The sequence below is a fragment of the Dermacentor albipictus genome, chromosome 6, assembly GCF_038994185.2.
Source record: "Dermacentor albipictus isolate Rhodes 1998 colony chromosome 6, USDA_Dalb.pri_finalv2, whole genome shotgun sequence".
Taxonomy (NCBI): Eukaryota; Metazoa; Arthropoda; class Arachnida; order Ixodida; family Ixodidae; genus Dermacentor; species Dermacentor albipictus.
In genome coordinates, this window is record NC_091826.1 from 23797316 (window position 1) to 23816625 (window position 19310).

General features: G+C 46.3%; 2 protein-coding genes across 3 annotated transcripts in view; both read left to right on the forward strand.

The window, feature by feature from the left end:
• Positions 1–868: 868 nt before the first annotated feature.
• The window catches only part of LOC139060884 (uncharacterized), a 31700-nt gene continuing 13258 nt past the window's right edge, over positions 869–19310 (forward strand). The window contains exon 1 of the mRNA XM_070540151.1: positions 869–1699. Within this exon, the coding sequence (XP_070396252.1) occupies positions 1538–1699 (162 nt within the window). The 5' untranslated portion in view covers positions 869–1537. The remainder of the gene's footprint in view (positions 1700–19310) is intronic.
• Positions 11141–17133, forward strand: LOC135905359 (uncharacterized). Of its 2 annotated transcripts, none has more exons than XM_070520718.1 (5): positions 11141–11653; positions 12292–12407; positions 12840–13042; positions 14391–14505; positions 15649–17133. In XM_070520718.1, the coding sequence occupies exons 1-5, from the start codon at positions 11310–11312 to the stop codon at positions 16389–16391; spliced, it is 1521 nt and encodes a 506-aa protein (XP_070376819.1). In that variant the 5' UTR covers positions 11141–11309; the 3' UTR covers positions 16392–17133. The 2 variants fall into 2 exon arrangements, with proteins under 2 accessions (XP_070376819.1, XP_070376820.1); XM_070520719.1 differs by having other exon boundaries at positions 14391–14497.

Genomic DNA, 19310 nt, shown 5'->3' on the forward strand with positions numbered 1-19310 from the left:
CACTGGGGGTGGGGGGGAGGGGAATAGTAAGAGGAAGAAAGGGAGAGAGTAAGCACTGAGTACGAGAGGCTCCGTAGAAACATTTCACGTAAGTATAGTCAGTTTTGCTTGCAGAAACGCTCAAACGCGTCACTGTTCTTAGTTCGCGTTGGAGAGAGACGCGCGGGCGCCTATCTTGAAAGCGATCTGCAATGCGCGCAGAGAGCGGCGAGTGCTGATAGCTTCGTGAGCACAGTGTTCGCGCCGCTTGGGGGGCTTTGATGCGAGAGGCAGTACGAAGGTGAATTTGAAAGCGATCGTCTTACGGGATGGACGGATGGTTTTGATCGTTGGATAAGCATTTAAAAACTGACTGTGCCATTACCCAGTGCTTTTTCGCGTCTTGAAATGCAGCACTGTCGTCGCCCGTCTCGTTATGAAGCGTTGACCGCCTGACGGGTTGAGTATCACGTAAGAGGGGATGGGATCACGTTCCTCCGCTCTCGGTGGTTTATGAAAGAGAGAAGCTGATAACGCGCAGCTTTCTAAAGAATACATTTCGAGGAATGTGAAAATACATATGTACGTATTATATGTACAGCAGCCGGCCCCGGCTTAGTGCGACCAAAACCCAATCCCCTAGGTGCGCACAGGTTCGCGCAGGCTTCTCAAAATATGTCGTATTACAATGCGCTGATCGATTATCTCGGCGCACGACTTCAAAAAAAGATACCGAAAATGTGGAACAATGCTCTTTGTTTCACCTTGCCGGTCCCGCTTTCCCAACGCCGCCAAAACACAATGCACCCCGAAGGGGGAGGGGGGGGGGGGGGTTGACGCACGTGAAGTAGTGATTCGCATAACATAAAGCCCTCCAGGGCCGGATTCACAGCTGCGCAGAGGGCACGTGTTACGTACGAACCACGCTGCAAGAATTTGAATATTTCCTTTTCCCCAACTTAAACGACGCGCAGTGACGTGAATGACGACCGGAGACGGCGCTGGCGATTTCGCCAGGCTATCTCCGCGGTCTCCTTAAGGACACCGACGAGACGCGAGCCACCGACAGGACGATGACGACCGCAGGTGGACAATGACAGCACAGACTTCTTCGGCAGGTGCGCCCGTGCTGTGCGCCTTTGTCTTCGCGGACCTCTCTGCCCTTCGACCGGCGCCTGCGAGCTGACGGCAGTAAAAGGGAGTGTCTAGTGTTGGGACGGAAGGCGAATACCGGAACCCCCCCTTCGTCGGCGTTTTGCCTCAGCACCCAAGAACACCCAAGAACGGAATGCGACACTCTCCACAGCTGGGGAACTCGAGAATGTCCCGCGCGAGGTGGTGTTGACAACGCCGCCAGACTCGACGCCGCCATTAGCGGGCTCCGCCCACAGCGACCGCGCCCTTACGTCATTGAAGGCATATCGTCCTCGAGAGGACTCGACAGCGGTCACAAGTGTGCTAATTCGCTGGTTCTTTTTTTCTTGTCAACCCTCTTCTGCAGCATCTAACGAGCTTCAGTCTTCATATGCCTCTTGCGAAAAGTTTACACTGACCTGTCATGCTGCTCCGATTGTCAGTTTTGCTGGCGACATGCGCGCTGTCTATGACGGCGGAACAAGAGGAGAACCCCTTCCCCTCGTGGCTGATTGAGGCCGGCAGCCACACCAGCGAAGCCGACACGGCCATCCTGAGCACTCGAAGGCCACGCGTCACGGGCAAAGTGAGTATCCATATGTGCAGCCACACTGTGAGCCGACCTACACCCTTAACGGTGTTTTCTTTCTATAGCTCGTGCCGTTACACTCCTAAGGGTGTAAGGGTCTGAGTTGTGGACAGATTTCCACTCTTAAGCGTGTGTATTTTTTTACAGCGCGTACTGTCCCTCAGCCGCGCGTCGTGTTTTGCAGACGCAACGCGTCAGCTGGTGGCCTTCGAAACCGCTGCCTTCGGATTTGTTCGCCTCGCGTATCGTGGACTATACAGCTTCTTGCTAAGGCGTTTTTTTTTTCAACGTGTAAAACCACAGAATTTCACTTTTTTGCGTCGAAACCGGGATCCCATTCTCCTTTCCTCTTTCCTTTTTCCTCCCCTCCTTCCTATCTTCCATTTCTGTGTTGCTGTCATCTCCCTTCAGAAGAGTAGGCAGGCGTTGTGCCCCTTCCGGTGGCAGCTGCCAGCCTGCTCCTCGCTTTCCCTTTCCTGATACCTGTGTATGTGTGTTCAAAACAAATAATAATAATAACTATCAGGAAGGCTGTAGTGGGAGTGCCCCGAATTAATTTCGACCGCCCGGGTTTCTGCAACGTGCACCCATGGCACAGTACACGATCGAGTGTTTTTGCATTTCAGTCCCACACGGCAATACGCCTACCGCGGCCGCGGGATCGACCCCGCGACCTCGTACTCAGCAGCGTAATACCATATCCACTCTGTTACCGCAGCGGTTTTTTTTTTATGTGTTACTTGGTTTGTTCAGTGCAGTTGTGTGTGCAGACTACTTTCTAGTATCTTATTCGCCCTCTGTCATTAGCTATCTTCATTTATAAGGCCAAACGTTGAGTGTTTTGTGTGTCTTTTTCATGTCCTTCACCTTTCCTTCGTTCAATGCCGTCTTGTTTCTTTTTCCATTGCTACGTAATCTAGTTCTATGATGAAAAGGAGTAGGCAGCGTCGCTTAAAGGCGCCGACACCTCTTAAACATCGCCTATTTAAGGAAGGGGCCCTGGGAGAGTAATCTCACCCCTAATCAGCCGGCAAAGCCACACGAAGGCACCTCCTGTAGCTGCAGGCAACTCGAGTGTCCAACCACACAGACACGCTGCGCGTTGCATTGAATAATCTTAGCTCCTGCATTGTCTCTTTCGCTCCATCATCCCTCTCTTTGCGCGTACGGTAACCAACTAGACAAAGCGTATTTAACTTTCCGGCCTTTCGTGTGTACCTTCCTTCCTGCGTCCTCTCTCTCTCTGCACTCTTTCTCAATCTCAATTCGCGCGCGCTTAGTGCCTCCTCTCTTTTCTATATTTATCACCTCACGCACCCTTTCTCTTTTTCTTTAGCCCCCCAATACTAGTGCGCAGAAAAGCGAGCCGGATGCACATCTGGTTACTTTTCCTTCTCGCTCTTCAATTTCATCGTTACACTTTTGTATTTCTTGATGTAGCCTAAGATATATATTTTTCATATTTATTCATATTTAAAACAGCGCCAAAAATCATGGAGAAGGGAGGACACAGGACGAGCGCTGTATATATATTTTCGTCTTCCACTACTTCTTTCTTCGTGTTTTTTTTTAATATATATATACTGCTTAAACTTGCTACAGTATGCTTGCAGCCTTTTTCCCACAGCATTTTTGCGCTGAACTATGTTCTGCTCGCGTCATTCGTATTATGTCTAACAGAATACAACCAGGGCAGAGGGATCACTCACCCGCCGTGGTTGCACCCGCCGTGGTTGCAGCACGAGGTCGCGGGACTGAATCCCGGCCATGGCGACCGCATCTCGACGGGGCGAAGTGCGAAAACAACCGTGTAAATAGATTTAGGTTCACGTTAAAGATCCTCAGGTGGTCCAAATTTCCAGACTCCTCCATTACGGCGTGCCTCATAGTCAGATCGTAGTTTTTGAACGTAAAACACCTTAATTTTTTTTTCAGAGTGATTAGTAAAGAGAGGGAGAATTAAGTAGTACGTTGCAATCTTACACAATGTTGCCTCCTACTTTTCTCGTTCCGGTCTTTCTCTCCCTTCCCCTTTGTAGAAAATAACAGCGTGCCGTTTTGTATCTGCATGTTTTCAGAACAGATGGCTCGCAAGAAAGCATTGTGGGGTTTGGATTCTTGCTGCGGACTCTTCAAGCGAAAACAAAAATCTACTGTAGTTTTGGTCTTGTTAATCTGTGTTATGTCACTCGGTTTGTCTACGTTAGCAGTCAATACGCGATGACCGCTGTGCAGATCGTCAGCTTTGTGTTTCATAGATAACACTGACACACATAAAAATATCTGCAGATCCTATGCACTATGGTAATCGGTTTAAGCAAAGCTTTCACTGGTGCTTGAGACGAGTGAGGTTGCTGCTTGGCGACCACTTGCGAGTAAGCACAACTCAGCTGGGCAGATTTTTAACTGCGAACGGTCTCGCTGAACATAAAACTTGTCGCATTCTGAATGTGACTCTGTCGCACATGAAGACGACTGTACGACGACGACAAAACGACGACGACGGAAGGGCGACGATGGTTTAATGACAATGACGTGACAACACTGGAGTCGCTGCGGCAAAATGACAAGAGAGAGAGAGAGAATGAAGAGGAAAGGCAGGGAGGTTAACCAGATATGAGTCTCCGGTTTGCTACCCTACACTGGGGATGGGGGATAGGGGTTAGAAAGATGACAGAGAGGAAAACGCAAAAAAAAACGAACGCGCACACATTGAGACACACACACAAAAGGCGTTCCAGTTAAAGTCGTTCACACAGGCCGGTAGATCGCAAGAAGCGCAAAAGCGCTTGCAGGGCCTTCTTCTGTGACGGTAGGTCCTTTCGATGTTGCAGAATTCTTTTTTCGGATAGCGGTTGGTCGTCCAGTTGGTCAAGTTCGTGGCTAAGGCATGCCCTCTGTGGACTGTACTGCGGGCAGGTGCACAAAATATGGCCAATTGATTCTTCATGGCCGCAGTGGTCACAGGTTGGGGTGTCGGTCATCCCTATGCGGAAGGCATATGCTTTGGTAAAGGCAACGCCCAACCAAAGTCGATATAAAAGCGTGGCGTCTCTACGGCAAAATGACAAAGGTACAATTACCAGAACGGCATACCGAAGACTACATGACGTGGAATAACGAGTCTGAAGTGGCGACGATAGTACGACTGCGACGGCGCGATGACGTGGTGATCATAAGATGACGACGCTGTAGTGGCGAAGCTGGTGTGACGACAGTGGTATGACGATGACTGCATGATGACTATGGGATGACGGCGTGACGTAAACATGACGCCGATGCTCTAATGACGCCAATGGTATGTGACGATGACAACATAAGAACGATGGTGTGATGAAGGAAAGGACGAAGCTGGAATTACGGCGACGGCATGAATACAATGGAATGACGATGTTAAAATGATAACAATGCTATGACGATGCTGGCGGGTCGATGACGTCGTGTCGACAATGAGATCACAATGTAGGAGTGACGATGAAGACGTTACGATAGCCAAGGGATGACGGCAATGGGATGATGACTCGGAAACAACTACGACAATATGGCGACTTGTGGAACACCCATGGAGCCATGACGTCGACTCTGCGATAACTATACCCACTGTTATGGTGACGACGGTTCCAAGATGGCGACGTGCTGCCGACGATATGACAACGAAGTGACAACGACAAAGTGAAAACCGAGGGAAGATGACGATGCCACAAGGACGATGGAATGATCATAATGGTATGAAGGCGATGAAATGACAACGACGGCGTCCCGGTGTTGGAGCTCACGTTCACGTGCATAACTTGACGCTGTTGGCCGCCTTAGTTTCGCACCGTGTTCGGTGTCTGCTTGCACCATGTCCGGTACTGGCCAGCCGGAACGACTTAATCCCGACTTATATATGGTGTTTGCATTAACGTCAGGTACCGGCCTACCAAGACAGCAGCATCATCAGCAGCAACTGGAAAATTGAATCAAGAGGCAAAGCGTGTTTCGCTTTGAAAGGCGGACTCAAGCAAGTCAACGCCGCAAAATAAGAAGCCTTAGCAGGTAATATTCAAGACGCAGTTAATAATCGTGCGAGCCATCGTGCACAGTTCAGTTTGCAAACGATTAGTCATTTTCGCCCGAATATGCAACTATACATTTCAGCAATGCCGTAGGAACGTTGCAGATTCCGGTGAAGTAAAAGTAGATCCCAAGAAGCTTAGTACTTGGCGTTTATGTGGCTGAAAAGAAATTCTGCGGTTTCACGTGATATACGCTGATTGGTTCGGTTACAACCTCAGACATAATCTTGACCAAAGTTAAATACATGCAACACCGTTGTTGAGTAGCTGAGTGATTGGATTAGTGTGGCACTTCAAACCAAACTATTCTAGCATAGACTTAGTGAGACATTTCTTGTCTGGTTTTGTAAGATTCGCACTGAAGTCTCCAAGGATGATCGCAGGGGTAGTGTCATCACGGTTAACCCATGCAAAGTGCTGGACATGAACTTCTCGATATCCCACATGGGCAGTGGCGTAGCAACAGGGGGGGCCGGGGGACCGTGGGCCCCGAGTGCAAGGGGCCAGAGGGGGGGGGTGGGGGAGGGGTGTCATATACGACTGAGGACACCCGGAACTTGATGTCCTCGCCTTCCCCGACTATAGCCGGGGGGGAGTGACAGAAGACCTATGGGCCCCGGGTGCCAGACGACCTAGCTACGCCACTGCACATGGGTGCGCCTGGAGATGTATGCACGCAGTGGATATCCCAATTCCGCCTTTCGTTTGTACGGCACAAACTTCCCCACAGTCGGTGGCATTGTCCTCTTGCGAGCCAAAGGTGTGTGGTTGTACATACACCCTGCAGGGGCGTCTGCGTGAGCAGGCGTTTGGTGTGTTGCGCCACCACGTACCCGAGCACACGGGGTTTGGACCGGGGTTGGACCCGAGCACGGGTTTGGACCCTCCCGCGTCTAACCGCGCACGGCTCGGCCGTGTCCGGGGAAAAGAGGATTCTGGGGGTGGAGCCATTTCTGAGCGTATGGATCTCCATGGCCTCTCAGCGGAGGCAACACACACCTTTGGAATTGGCTTCACGTAGACAACAATGTGGGAGAAATCGGTAGTTGCCTTTGCCTATTATCCTGCCCAACCTTCCTATTTTCCTCTCATTTTCAATATTTCCTGTTTTCTTCTCTCTTCTATATTCCAATCTTCTTGGCAGCGAGGGTTAACTCTGCGTGAGTAGCCAACCCAGGTTATGTCATATTCGGTTATAGTGGCGACGTACAGCTGGCGTCTGTAGGACCTGCGTTTACAGGCGCTGCAGCGTCCCCTTGTAGGGCTCCAGGGTGGGTGGCTGGCGTTCCTGCCGAAAACTAGATTCATTCCCTCGGACCCTGATCGCCCTCAGAAAAGAGGGCGCACCGATGAAGTTTTCCAGTCTTTTGTGAGAGGGCTTCTCCACAATGTCGATGATGTCACAGAACTACTCCATAAGTATAATCCAAAAGTGCTATGTGTTCAGTAAATACATGTAAAACCCACTCAAATAAATTTCCTCGGACAGTATGCTATCTTACGGGAAGACCATGACGACGCAGTTGCCTCGTCCGGGAGGTGTAGCAGTATTCGTATAAGTCTGTGGCGTGCGAAAACCTTTCTCTCGAGACAACCCTCGAGGCAGTGTCTGCGCGAGCGATTCTCTTTCACTAATTAATAACAGTCTATTGCGTTACACACCGCCTTCTTACCAACTTTGCGAAACAGAATTCTACAAGCTGATTGGCCGGCTCCCAGAACCATATATTATCGCTGGTGATTTTAATGCTCGCGGCACCTTGGGGGGAGACTATACCGGTGTGATGCTAGGGGTCGGCTTATAACAAACTTTCTGGCAAACACTGGTGCGTGTCTCCTTAATAAAAAAAGATCCCACCTATTACAATATCCACCCCATTTCATTGTCAGTCCCAGATTTAGCGATTGGCACTGCGACCCTCTTTCCTTGTGCAAAATGGAATGTCGTTTAGAATCCACTTGAGAGCAACCACTTTCCTATAATTTTCGCCTTGACGTAGAAGCATGATAATCCCCCCCCCCCCCCCTCGTTGGAAAATAACATCTGACTGGAAACGTTTTAAATAGTCAACCTGATACACGATTTTATCCACGATTTTGGTATTGATGACGCAGCAGCGTATTTTACTTGTTTTATACTCTACAAAGCAGAAAGGTTCATTCCACAAGAAAAGTACTTCATGTAAAAGACAGATCTCCTGATGTAATTAGCAGTGCAGACTGGCACAAAAGAAATGAAACACAGCGTGTGGTGTACTGCGTCGCTTCCCGACTGTGGAACATCTCATAGAACTTAAATTGGTAAAATCACGAGGAAGGCAGACGCGTAGACAGGCGAGGAGGGCTAGCGCTGAGAGAGGTTTCTCTGACATAACATCCTACACTCAAGTGTCTAAAGTATGGAATGGCCTAAGAAAACAAGCCTGTAAATATGCTTACACTCTTAAGCATACTTTCTTGTCGCACTACCCTTACTGTTAACCTTACTGTTACGACCTTACAAAACTTTATAGAGGACAACGGAGCTTCAACTAGACGTGCCATTACAAAAGACGCAGTTGAAAGCTACTTAATCATACTGACAGCCTTGGTCGAACAGAAATATCCGACAGGAGAGTTTCATATTTCACCCTGTGAAATTCTTTTGTTGGATACGTCTGTGCGCCCAAGGCTGCTAGAATGATTACGTAGTTTTCAACTAGGTCTTTTGTCATCGCACGTCTAGTTAAAGCTCCATTGTCTTCCTCTGTGAAGTTTTGTAATGCCCCATCGTTAACAGTGTTAACAGTACCACAAGAAAACACCCTTAGGTGGGTAAGCATTTTCACAGTGTAAAGGCAGCAAATCCATCCATTGCCCTTACTTGACGGCCAAGGTAACACCTTGGAAGACCAGACCAACGCTCTGGGCGAACACTTCGAGCGTGTATCGAGCTACACACATCACTAAAAATCATTCCTTAAATATAAACAAGTAGCTGAACTTAAGTCACTGGATCGTAAATGCCGACTGAATGAACCACGCAACCGCCCTTTTAATATGGCCGAGCTGAAAGCTGCGTTGAGCGCATGTAGAAGGTCTGCACCGAGAGATGACAGAATGATGTATGACATAATTAAAGACCTACGCACCAACACACAGATGACTTTTCTATGACTTTTCAACGCTATCTGGGCTGCCGGCTGTCTGCCATCACCGTGGAAGGAAGCTATTGTTATTCCCGTCCTGAAGCTGGGTAAACACCCTTTCTCAGTGGCAGGTTACCTTTGTTCGTTAGCTCTCACAAGTTGCTTGTGTAAGCTTCTTGAAAAAAAATGATTAATCGTCGATTTATACATTTCCTTGAACTGAACAATAGGCTTGATCTTTATCAGTGTGGCTTCAGAGAAGGGCGTTCCACAACTGATCATCTTGTGCGCACCGAAGGAAATATCCGTGACGCACTTGTACTTAAACATTTTTTCTTATCGATATTCCTCGATATGGAGAAGGCGTATGACATTCCGTGGTGTCACGGAATCCTGCGTGACTTGTCTGGAATGGGCATCCCTGGAAATATGATAAACATAATAGAAGGTTATTTGTCCAATCGTACCTTCCGCGTGAAAATATGCAATGTATTGTCGCGACCATTCATACAAGAAACTGGTGCACCCCAAGCAGGCGTGCTTAGCTGCATGTTCTTTATCGTGAAGATAACCACGCTTCGTGCTTCATTACCGCCAGCTACTTTTCATTCCGTCTACGTAGACGACCTAGAAATACGTTTCAAGTCCTGCAACCTCGCAGTGTGTGCGAGACAAGCACAACAGGGCTTGAACAAATGTCCAAATGGGCAGACAAAAACGGATTTAAAATGAACCCCTACAGAAGCTATTGTGTGCTTTTCAAAAGGAAAAAAGGGATCATTGCAGATCCCGTTATCAAAATGTATGCTCAACAAATACCTGTGAACAAAAAGCACAAGTTTTTATGCTTTATACTTTACTCCAAACTAACTTTCATTCGAAACATAATATATCTCAAGGAGAAATGCTTAAACACAATGAACTTACTGCAAATTTTATCCCACACAGCATGGGGCAACGACAGGAAGAGTTTAACGAACATTTACAAGAGCCTCATTCGATCACGGTTGAACTATGGTGCCGTGATATATTACTCTGCCGCCCCGAGCGCGCTTAAGATGCTAGCGCCCGTCCACCATCTAGGTATCCGCATGGCCACCGGCGCTTTCAGAACAAGTCCTATTGAAAGTTTATAAGTCGAACCAAATGGATGGTCACTCCATCTGCAGAGAACATACATGAGCATAACATATTTTGTCAAAGTTGGCTCTATTCATCAACGCAGGTGCTCCAATACCGTTAACGATATCACATGTGCTACACTTTTTCGTAACCATCCCTCTATAAGACAGTCTCCTTCACTGCATGTGAGTGAGCTTAGCGTTAAATTGTCCCACTCCTCGAACATCGCTTAATGCCTCCAGCTAAGCAGCTACCACTTTGGGAGTCGCAGATGATAGAGTGGGATATATCTTTTCTAGAGTTCCAAATCCGAATGCATTTCATAAGCTTTAGAGTTTAGAGCTTAGAGTTTAAAGTTTTACACAGACACTTTAAAGTTATATGCCGGGGTATCTTATGCAGCTGGTTATCCCTTCATGGTTTCAGGAGGTATATATGTCTGTCGGTGGTCTCACTGCGTCGTAGATTGAGTGAACTGATCCCTGACCGTTGCAGCAGAAACAGTAGGTTGCGCCTGTACAGTAAGACCTGGGATGGTCGGACTCGGCTTGTGCTTGTTTTGACGCCATTGTCATTTTATTGCGATTAGCATTATGAGGGCACTTCAAGCACTTTCCTATAGCTGTCTATCTGTGTGGCTTCCTGTTTTTCTGCCTGTGTCTCTACCGTTTTCCCGCCAACTTGGATCACTGGGTGGTCTGTGGTCTAGTGGTTCACAGCATCTCGCTGCTGCGTGATACCAGGGAACCGAGTTCGAAAACAGTCCTCACGCCAACTTGAATCACGGGTATCTGTCATTGCATGCATGCCGCTCATCATTAACTTGTTACTGGGCATGTGCTGCTACTTATATGCCGCCATTCAATGAAGGTCGTATAACCCAGCTTGGATTACTTGTCACGTGAAACTAGCTATGCGCCACACTTTCGTGAACCTCTTTAATGCCAGTTTGGGTCGCCAGGTACGTGCAGCTGGGTGCCTGCTTCTCTTCAGTGAACCGGATTATGAGGCACGCCGCAGTGTTGGGCTCCTAATTAATTTTGACGAAGTGGAGCTCTGTAACGTGGGTCTGAATCTAAGTGAACGAGCTTGCTTTTGTTTTCGCATTTCGTCTCCACCGAAATCCGCCTTTTGCGATGCATTGTGGCGCCACTGTGCGGTGGCCACGAGAAACGATTTGGCAGGCGCCGCTCTCGCCGCGACAGACAGCCGCCGCACGCGAGACACGTGTGCAAGCAAGCAGCGTGTGAGTGAAAACCGCAACAACGTGTGCGCACAGTTTGTCGCCGTCCGCTAGCCATGGAGCCCGCTGGTGACTGCTTTGTACCTGGAGGTTTCTTCAGCGTGACGAACGGCTGGAAAAAGCGCTTCGGCAACGTCAAAATACCCACGGAAGCGCAGCTCGAAGAACACATGGTGTCGAGCGGAGCGCGCTTCGCGCGACAGCAAATGAAAGGAACGATGTTCCAAGAAGAAGGATACGTGCGCAACGTCATGTACAACGACGTGTCAGCAGAATCCACGTGCGGACTTTTGCGTAGTATCTGCCTACCGTCAATGAAAGGCGGCTATTACATCGTGCACGCCGCGATTTCCAAGGCGTCGGGCTCCATCCTGGCTGGTCATTGCCTCTGCCCCGCAGGGTGAGCAAGCTTTCTATTCTACATCTGGAGCGCGACCTGCATGAACCGCGTGCAGGACATTTAAGTCTGATGGGTTAAATTTTGGAATTCATAACTATACCGGCCCTGCCGTTTTGGGCTAGCTGTTTGATTATATAAAGGTGCGGTTGCTTAAATGTTGAAAAAATACACATACTGTAAATGAAGAAAGCGGGGAGTTCTTGTTTTTGCGCATTTGCATGTATACCGATCGACACGGTCGTGCAGCATACCAATTTGCACTTGTCTGCGACCGTACACAGCCTTGGATTGCCGGTATCACACAGTACACTATTTAGAGGCATATAACGAGAATGACTTCCAAGTTTGGCTGTTTACTGTAAAACCGCTAGTTGTACCTAACTTCGTGCCGGCATAGCTGTCTGACAAGCCGCATCGCATCGTTCAATGATGCTGTTAATGTGTGCACATGGTGTTACAAGGCCAACGCGCGAGTGGTGGTGTGCGGCTCATGTCTGAGATTGGCGCATGTATTTCACGTTGAGTGACGTGAACTTAAACCCGTTCTTTCGAATTCATAAACACTTGATCCCATCTTTTCCTTGATGAATACCTGTTGAGCATGAAAACTCATCTCCTCTTCCATTTTATTCTTGCAGCCTGAGCGGCACATGCCAACATTTTGTTGGGTTAATCCTTCATGCCATTCACTTGGCGCAAAAGGATGCGGCAACGTGCACGGAAGTTCCATGTGCTTGGATTGTTCCTGCCCAAGGTAAGAATGCTACTACTTAGCAAGCATTAGTTAACATAGGAGGCGGCAAAAGTGCCTAAAAAATCTGTGATCACACTTCCGGCCCCTTTCTGCAAACGGTTCTTTGTGGCACCGTGTTGACCATTTAACGTGTTGTAAAATTGCTTGCATTCGTGGTAGCAGCTGTTGAATATCAACTCATTCACACAGCTACATTGTTTACAGCGTACATGAGTATTGGTATGTGGACAAATATAGGCTACTGGTTTTAATTAAGAACACATATTGGTGTCGCTTCATAAATTCTTAACTACAAGACCTGCATAGAGAAAAAATAATCCCAAACTGCAACATTTAATTTTCTTACAATGGATGTGGTCGTTGGCTAAACATCACAGGAAGCACTTAAAATTTCGTTACTGTACTTGTACAAACAAAACTTTTTTTTTTCAGTCAAAAAGCATGAGCCACCTCTGCCTCTGCAAGACATCACTTTTCACACAAGGAAACATGAAGGTGCGAAAAGGCGGCGGTTTGATCCACTGCCAGGGCTCTCACCGAGTGACCCATCTCTGCTTGCTGCCGATCTCGAAAAGGTGGCAGCAAACTGCCTGCTTCTCCGTTATATGAGCAAAGAAAACTCAGGAGAATCACTTGTAAGTGCTACACTTAACTCTGCATGCTTGTGATATGTTAAAATAAGAGTTAGCAGTGTTCCATCAGCATGTGACGACAGACAGGAACAGTTTGAGAGCCCCTTTTACTGTGCTTTTATGCGAAGTACAGTTTGCATCAGTATAACACTAATGTCAGTAGTGTTTATATATGGTGACTTTCTTTTTTATCTCACTAAGCAATCTGCAAGCTTAGCAATGAGATGATGCAGCAAACCTGTGATGTAAGTCTTGATTAATTGAGGCAACTAAACCTCTTTGAAGCCAAAGTTATTTTAAAAGTTCTGGCAGAACCTATCTCGTGATGACTGAAATAATGCGAGAGCATTCATGCACATACACACTGTTAAACTGACACAAACATCTGTTCAACTTCCATTCTATAGCTTGTCTTGTCCATGACAGCAGTAAGGGACTGTGAATTCCAAAGTGCGATACATTTAAGGGCTTTCAAATGCTGTGTGCCTTTACAAAATACAAGACCTTTGACGCCTCCTGTAATACTGTAGGTATCAAGTCGCTGATGAACTCCCCAGTGCCTGCTTCATAAATTCTTATAGCCACATGTGATTCACATAATTATCATGCGAGACTGTCCAATCACCTGCAACTTATGCAGCAAAGCATGCGAGTATAGCATGCTGGGCAAGTCTTATTAAATTATCTGTACATAGTTTCCTTAGTTACGTGTATTAAGTGTCCCTTGATTTTTCATACCATGCTTTATAGCTGAATGGAATAACTTCTCTACACAGAGCTGCTGAACCTAATTTTAAAGAATTTTAAATCTTGCGTTGGCATATCTGATGTGCATTGATTACTGTTTACCTCTACGTATGGCTTGAGTTTTTTCTATCCCCTTCTGCAACATGCGCATTATTGCACTTTCATATTTACATTTGCTCTTGATTTACAGCACATGTTAGCACGAGTTCATGTCACTGCATCTGAATGTTTTTTTTTAATTTTCTAGTGCTAGTAAGCTTGTAGTTTGCTTACTTTCAAAACTGTTCTTTGCTCACCCTGAAAGAAGGCATTTAGAGTACGAATAAATAAAATGTGAAAAATGATTCAGAAGTACAATACTGAGTTTGCTTGTTTAACAACCATGCGCAATAAGGCATGCCAGGTATGAGACCACAATCTGAACCTATTTTGTTGCGCTTCTCACCACTGGCGCAATATGATGCTGTCAAAGACCTGTTTACAAAATCCTCAAATCTTTACTATGCTGCTTCGTATATTTCAAGCTGCACTACTATTCAAGGTAGTCACTAAGCTAACATTTGCATGTTATCTGCGCTGTCTAATGTAAAGCACTATATTCCAGGATGAACACAGTCCCAGTGAAGTGGCACCAGAAGCTTCAGACACTCCACTGGTCCCAGACATTGAAGACATCCACAGTGAGACCTGTCAAAGACTCATACAAGAGAGGTTTGATGGTAAGAAAGTCCACTTCCTTATTTATTACTTTTTTCGCAACTTTTTGTCTTGGCACGTGTCATTCTGAGGCTGCCTCATTTATATAAGAATGCCCACCTATGTCTCTGGGCATCACCTTCACAAGTATCCCACTGAGCAGCAGATAATGCAGCAGTCACTTTTAGACTTAGTGTCTTGTCATTTCTTAACTTTTACAGGGCTGTCGCATAACTCGATGTGTGTGAGCACCCACAGGGTCCTCAAACATATCTGCTTCATCTATGGCATGTTTGTGAAGCACTGTGTGAATGTATAATGGATGTTCCTTTAGCATGAGTCCATCACCTGGATTCATGCACGGCATTTGTCATATATATATGTTGACTGTGTTTTAGCAGAGCATGGAATTGAAAGCATGCACATTTGTCTTGCTCTTCTTGTTTTTAGGCATGTTTAAATACTTGCAATACTGAACCAACTCTACGATTTAGCTATGTTGACCAGCATAATTAGCGAAAAAAAAATAAAACATAATGAGCACATGCAAGTTACAAGCTGCAGAAAAATTCTTATGTCACTGTGAAAGTAAGCTGTACAATTTTGTAGGAGATTAGTATCTACCTACATTTTAATCGTTGCAATATGCAGTTGTGTCATTTGACACAACCTAAGTACTTTAGCCTCTTTGAGTAGGCCTGTAGGGGTTTCTTTGTAGGAGTAAATAAAAGCTAACCTAATGGTATTAAGTTTCTGACAAGTGATTCAACATAAAAGAAAGTAAGGCGTGCAAACACCAACAAGAGAACTAGACAACATGGCATTTACTTAGTTTGGTTCTCTTGTATCCATGTTTGCATGCGTTACTTTCTTTTAGTGCGATTCGCTACCAACTAGCTGAACTTTCTCTCATTTTAAGCTTCATTTCTAGTACACTTAGCTCCTATCTGCAGCGTTTGTGTTGTCTGGTTCTCTTGTGTCCATGTTTGCACCCCTTACTTCCTTCCACGATGAATCCCCACCAAATAGCTCAACATTGCCATGACAAGTGATGCTTTGTTGACGTCATGCTACTTCTCATTGCTTTAATACAATGTAATGCTTGCTGTACGACTTGTAAAACGGATTCTAAACCTATAAATTAACAATACTGTTTTTTTTTGCAGCTATACAGGCCCTCTCGGTGGACAGCAGAGCAGTTGTTCTCGAGTCGACGATTGGACAGGCCGCAAATCCAACATGGCACATGGAGCGGATTGGTCGGCTAACTGCCTCAATGTTTAAAAGAATTGTGCGGTGCCGGAAACCTGACAGTATTGTTAAAGAGATACTTTACCCGCGGAGCTATAAAACTGAAGCCATGCACTATGGAAATGTGCACGAGCCAGATGCCGTTCAGGCATATGAACAGCTAATGGCCTGCATGGATAAGACCATAACTGTGGGATATACAGGCCTGCACGTGCATGCTGAGCATCCGTTTATTGCTGCATCCCCAGATAGACTGGTATTTGAGGGCAGTGACATGGGGCTGCTAGAAGTTAAATGCCCGTTTTCTTTCAAAGGAAAAAGTATCGAAGAAGCTGCAGCTTCTCTAAAGTTTTGTTGTAGGGCAACAGGTAATGAAATTACATTGAAAAGGGAGCACGAATACTATTACCAGTTGCAGGGCCAAATGGCAGTGACAGGACTTAGCTGGTGCGACTTCGTTGTGTGGACTAATGCAGCATCCATTGCATCCTCCTTACACGTCGAAAGGATTGGTGGATTGCCCGGTCGGTACAGTACCTACGTATATCTCTTTAATTTTGTCTATGATGTCAGCTTCCCGACCTTCAAACTCGTTTTCAAGCAGCTTAAGTGTGCGATTCGCGACTGTTTTTGTTCCTCCCGGGTCAATCATACTTAGAAGAATGCGCCATGTTTTCTTTGTAGTCAACGTGCCCCGAAGCGAGTCGCTGAACTGACACCAATTGCTGTCGCTTAGCTTTTGTGCGTATTCGTTAGCTTCCTGCGCTAGCTGAGCTATCCGTATCCTGAGTTTACGATTAAGCTTCTGCCTTTTCCACCTTTTTGTGAGGCCTCTCCGGGCTTCCCAGAGATGCAACAGGTGACGATCCACGGCTGGAGCCTCCGTTGTCGTTTCAATTGTTTTGGTGACCCTAGAGTGAATAACTCGGATCTGCTCGGCCCATTCTCCTACGTCTGTTATGCTGCCGATTGTTTTCTGTTTTTCACGAAATTTGGTCCAGTCGGATAGCCTTGCCTTGCCAATAGCTCTTCGAATCCTGGCTGCATTAACCGATATGCTTAAGATATAGTGATCACTTCCTAGGTTTTCACCTAGGTTCGTCCATCGCGTCTCACTTTCGTTGTTGGTGAACGTGAGGTCGGGGGAAGTGTCCTGGGACACGCTGTTCCCGATTCGCGTTGGGAGATCCGGTTGAGTTAGCTGAAAAAGTCCGTAGCGCGTTAAAGTCGCCTAACAATATTAATTTGTCCCTACCTTGAGCGAGTCGCACCGCGGTGGCCACCACGTTTCCAAAATCCGCCTGTTGTTCTCTGGGAGAACTATAAACGTTGACAATAATTGTTTTAGGTTTGCCCCTTTTCTGCGGCCAAATCGTGATTATCTGGTTCAGTTCAGTTCAGTTTTATTTCCTCAAAGACCCCTTTGCTAGGGGTATTACATAAGGGGTGGGTACAGTTGAATATACAAAAATAAACACAGGTATACAGAAAAAATTGTACATGGAAGCTACATTTTCGCAAGTGCAAAACAACAGAAATAATAACACGTGAGAAAGCAAGATAATGATTAGCCAACAAGGACACATTTTCCAGAAACGATGTCGGGCAAGTGATTGCAGCTACGTGGTGGGGAAGGGCGTTCCAATCTGATGCTGTGCGGGAAAAAAAAGACGAGGAAAATGTAGTTGTGTGGGAGCGTGGGCATAAGACTTGTAATGGGTGCCCAGTTCGTAGAGATATGCGTGCTGGTGGTGTGATATATGGCTCGTGAAATAAGGTACTGTAAAAAAACTTATGAAAGAGGCAAAGGCTAGCAGTAGCACGGCGACGTGCAAGGGGCTGTAAATCAGATTTTGCTTTTAAGGATGATACACTTACGTCGTATGAGTATGAGGAAAGGATGTATCTGACGACGCGGTTTTGAAAGGACTCGAGCTCGTTAACTAGATAGACTTGATATGGATTCCAGATGGGTGATGCGTATTCGACTTTCGGTCTGATAAGGGATTTGAAAGCTAGTAGTTTTACGTACTGCGGGGCGCCACGCAAGTGTCGTCTCATGAAGCCAAAAGTTCTGTTAGCTGATGAAAGTATGTTGGAAATATGCGTACCCCAACTGAGATCACGAGAAAGTGTGACGCCCAAGTACTTAAATGATTCTACTGATTCTAAGGGAACGTTTACTATAGTATAAGAGGACAGGAAAGGTTTACGGCGACGGGTAAAAGACATATGTTTACATTTGTTGGGATTAAGAGTCATCAGCCAATTTTCACTCCAAGACTGCACGTTGTTAAGACTTTGTTGTAAGGTGTTTTCGTCAGTAGCATTAGAAACTGGATGGTAAATCACGCAGTCATCGGCGAAAATTCGTATCTTACAAGACACGTGTTGGGGTAAATCGTTAATATAAATTTAAAAAATAAGAGGACCGAGAACTGATCCCTGAGGGACTCCAGAAGTTACAGGGAGAAGAGTGGATGATTTGTCATTTACAGAAACGAATTGGTAGCGATCAGTCAGGAATGCTTCGAGCCATTTGAGTACGTCACTGTGTAAGTTCAAAGAAGAAAGCTTTAGTAGTAAGTGGCGGTGAGAAACTTTGTCAAAGGCCTTTTCGTAGTCCAGAAAAATAGCGTCAGTTTGTTGGTTAGAGTCAAGGTTTACATGTAAGTCGTGTAGAAATAGAGCTAGTTGCGTTTCGGTAGAAAAACCCTTGCGGAACCCATGCTGTGCCGAATGAAAAAATTGATTCGCGTCCAAATGATTTATGATCAGGGAGTAGATGACGTGTTCCATGATTTTGCAAGGGAGACTAGTTAGAGAGATGGGTCGATAATTTAGCGATCTGGTGCTGGTGCACAGATCTGGTGCTGAATAGGTTCCCGGAAAAAATAATTTACGCTAATCGCGACATCCTTCTTGGCAAAGGTGGCTACTTGAGGGTAGTCAGGGTGAGCATAAAGCTCGTAGCCTTTGAGTTTTTGATTTTATGCGAAGCATATTACGAGAGCTCAACCCAGCTCCTCAGGCGCGGCGGTGTCGCCTTGAAACCACGTGACACCGTGACGTCACGACAGAGGAGCAGTGGCTTTGGCTCAACTCTTGCAAGACCGGCTGGGTGGGAATCGAACCAGGGTCTCCGGAGTGTGGGACGGAGACGCTACCACTGAGCCACGAGTTTTTTTTTTCTTTATTACCGGCTTGGCAAGTACATACAAATATTGTCAAATAAATCCGAATGTTAAAAAGTCTAGTCTTTACTAAGACTGACGTGTCATGTTAAAATGGCTTCATCGAAGCCAAACTGTTCAACACTGAAAGCCAATTTGGCGGATCACTTAGCAGTTTCAACACTTCGCTTGTATAATTAACATTCTCGGTAAAATAATACATTGCTGGCCTTGCATCAACATCAGCATTGCGTACAGCCATACGAGTTCGCCACACACTTTGCATACACAATAGCATCAACATGTCCACCGGCACACCGTCAGGTTCAGCACATGGCAAAAACCTTATTCCGAACGCAGTGATAGGAAGCTCCTTTTTTAATGTTCTTTGCAGGATGTCCCAA

Excerpts from the sequence above, each read along its gene's own strand:
- LOC135905359 (XM_070520718.1), top strand. The coding sequence starts at position 11,310 with ATGGAGCCCGCTGGTGACTGCTTTGTACCTGGAGGTTTCTTCAGCGTG. Across the intron at positions 12,408-12,839 it reads TTGGATTGTTCCTGCCCAAG|TCAAAAAGCATGAGCCACCT; the intron begins GTAAGAATGCTA and ends TTTTTTTTTCAG. Across the intron at positions 14,506-15,648 it reads CATACAAGAGAGGTTTGATG|CTATACAGGCCCTCTCGGTG; the intron begins GTAAGAAAGTCC and ends TTTTTTTTGCAG.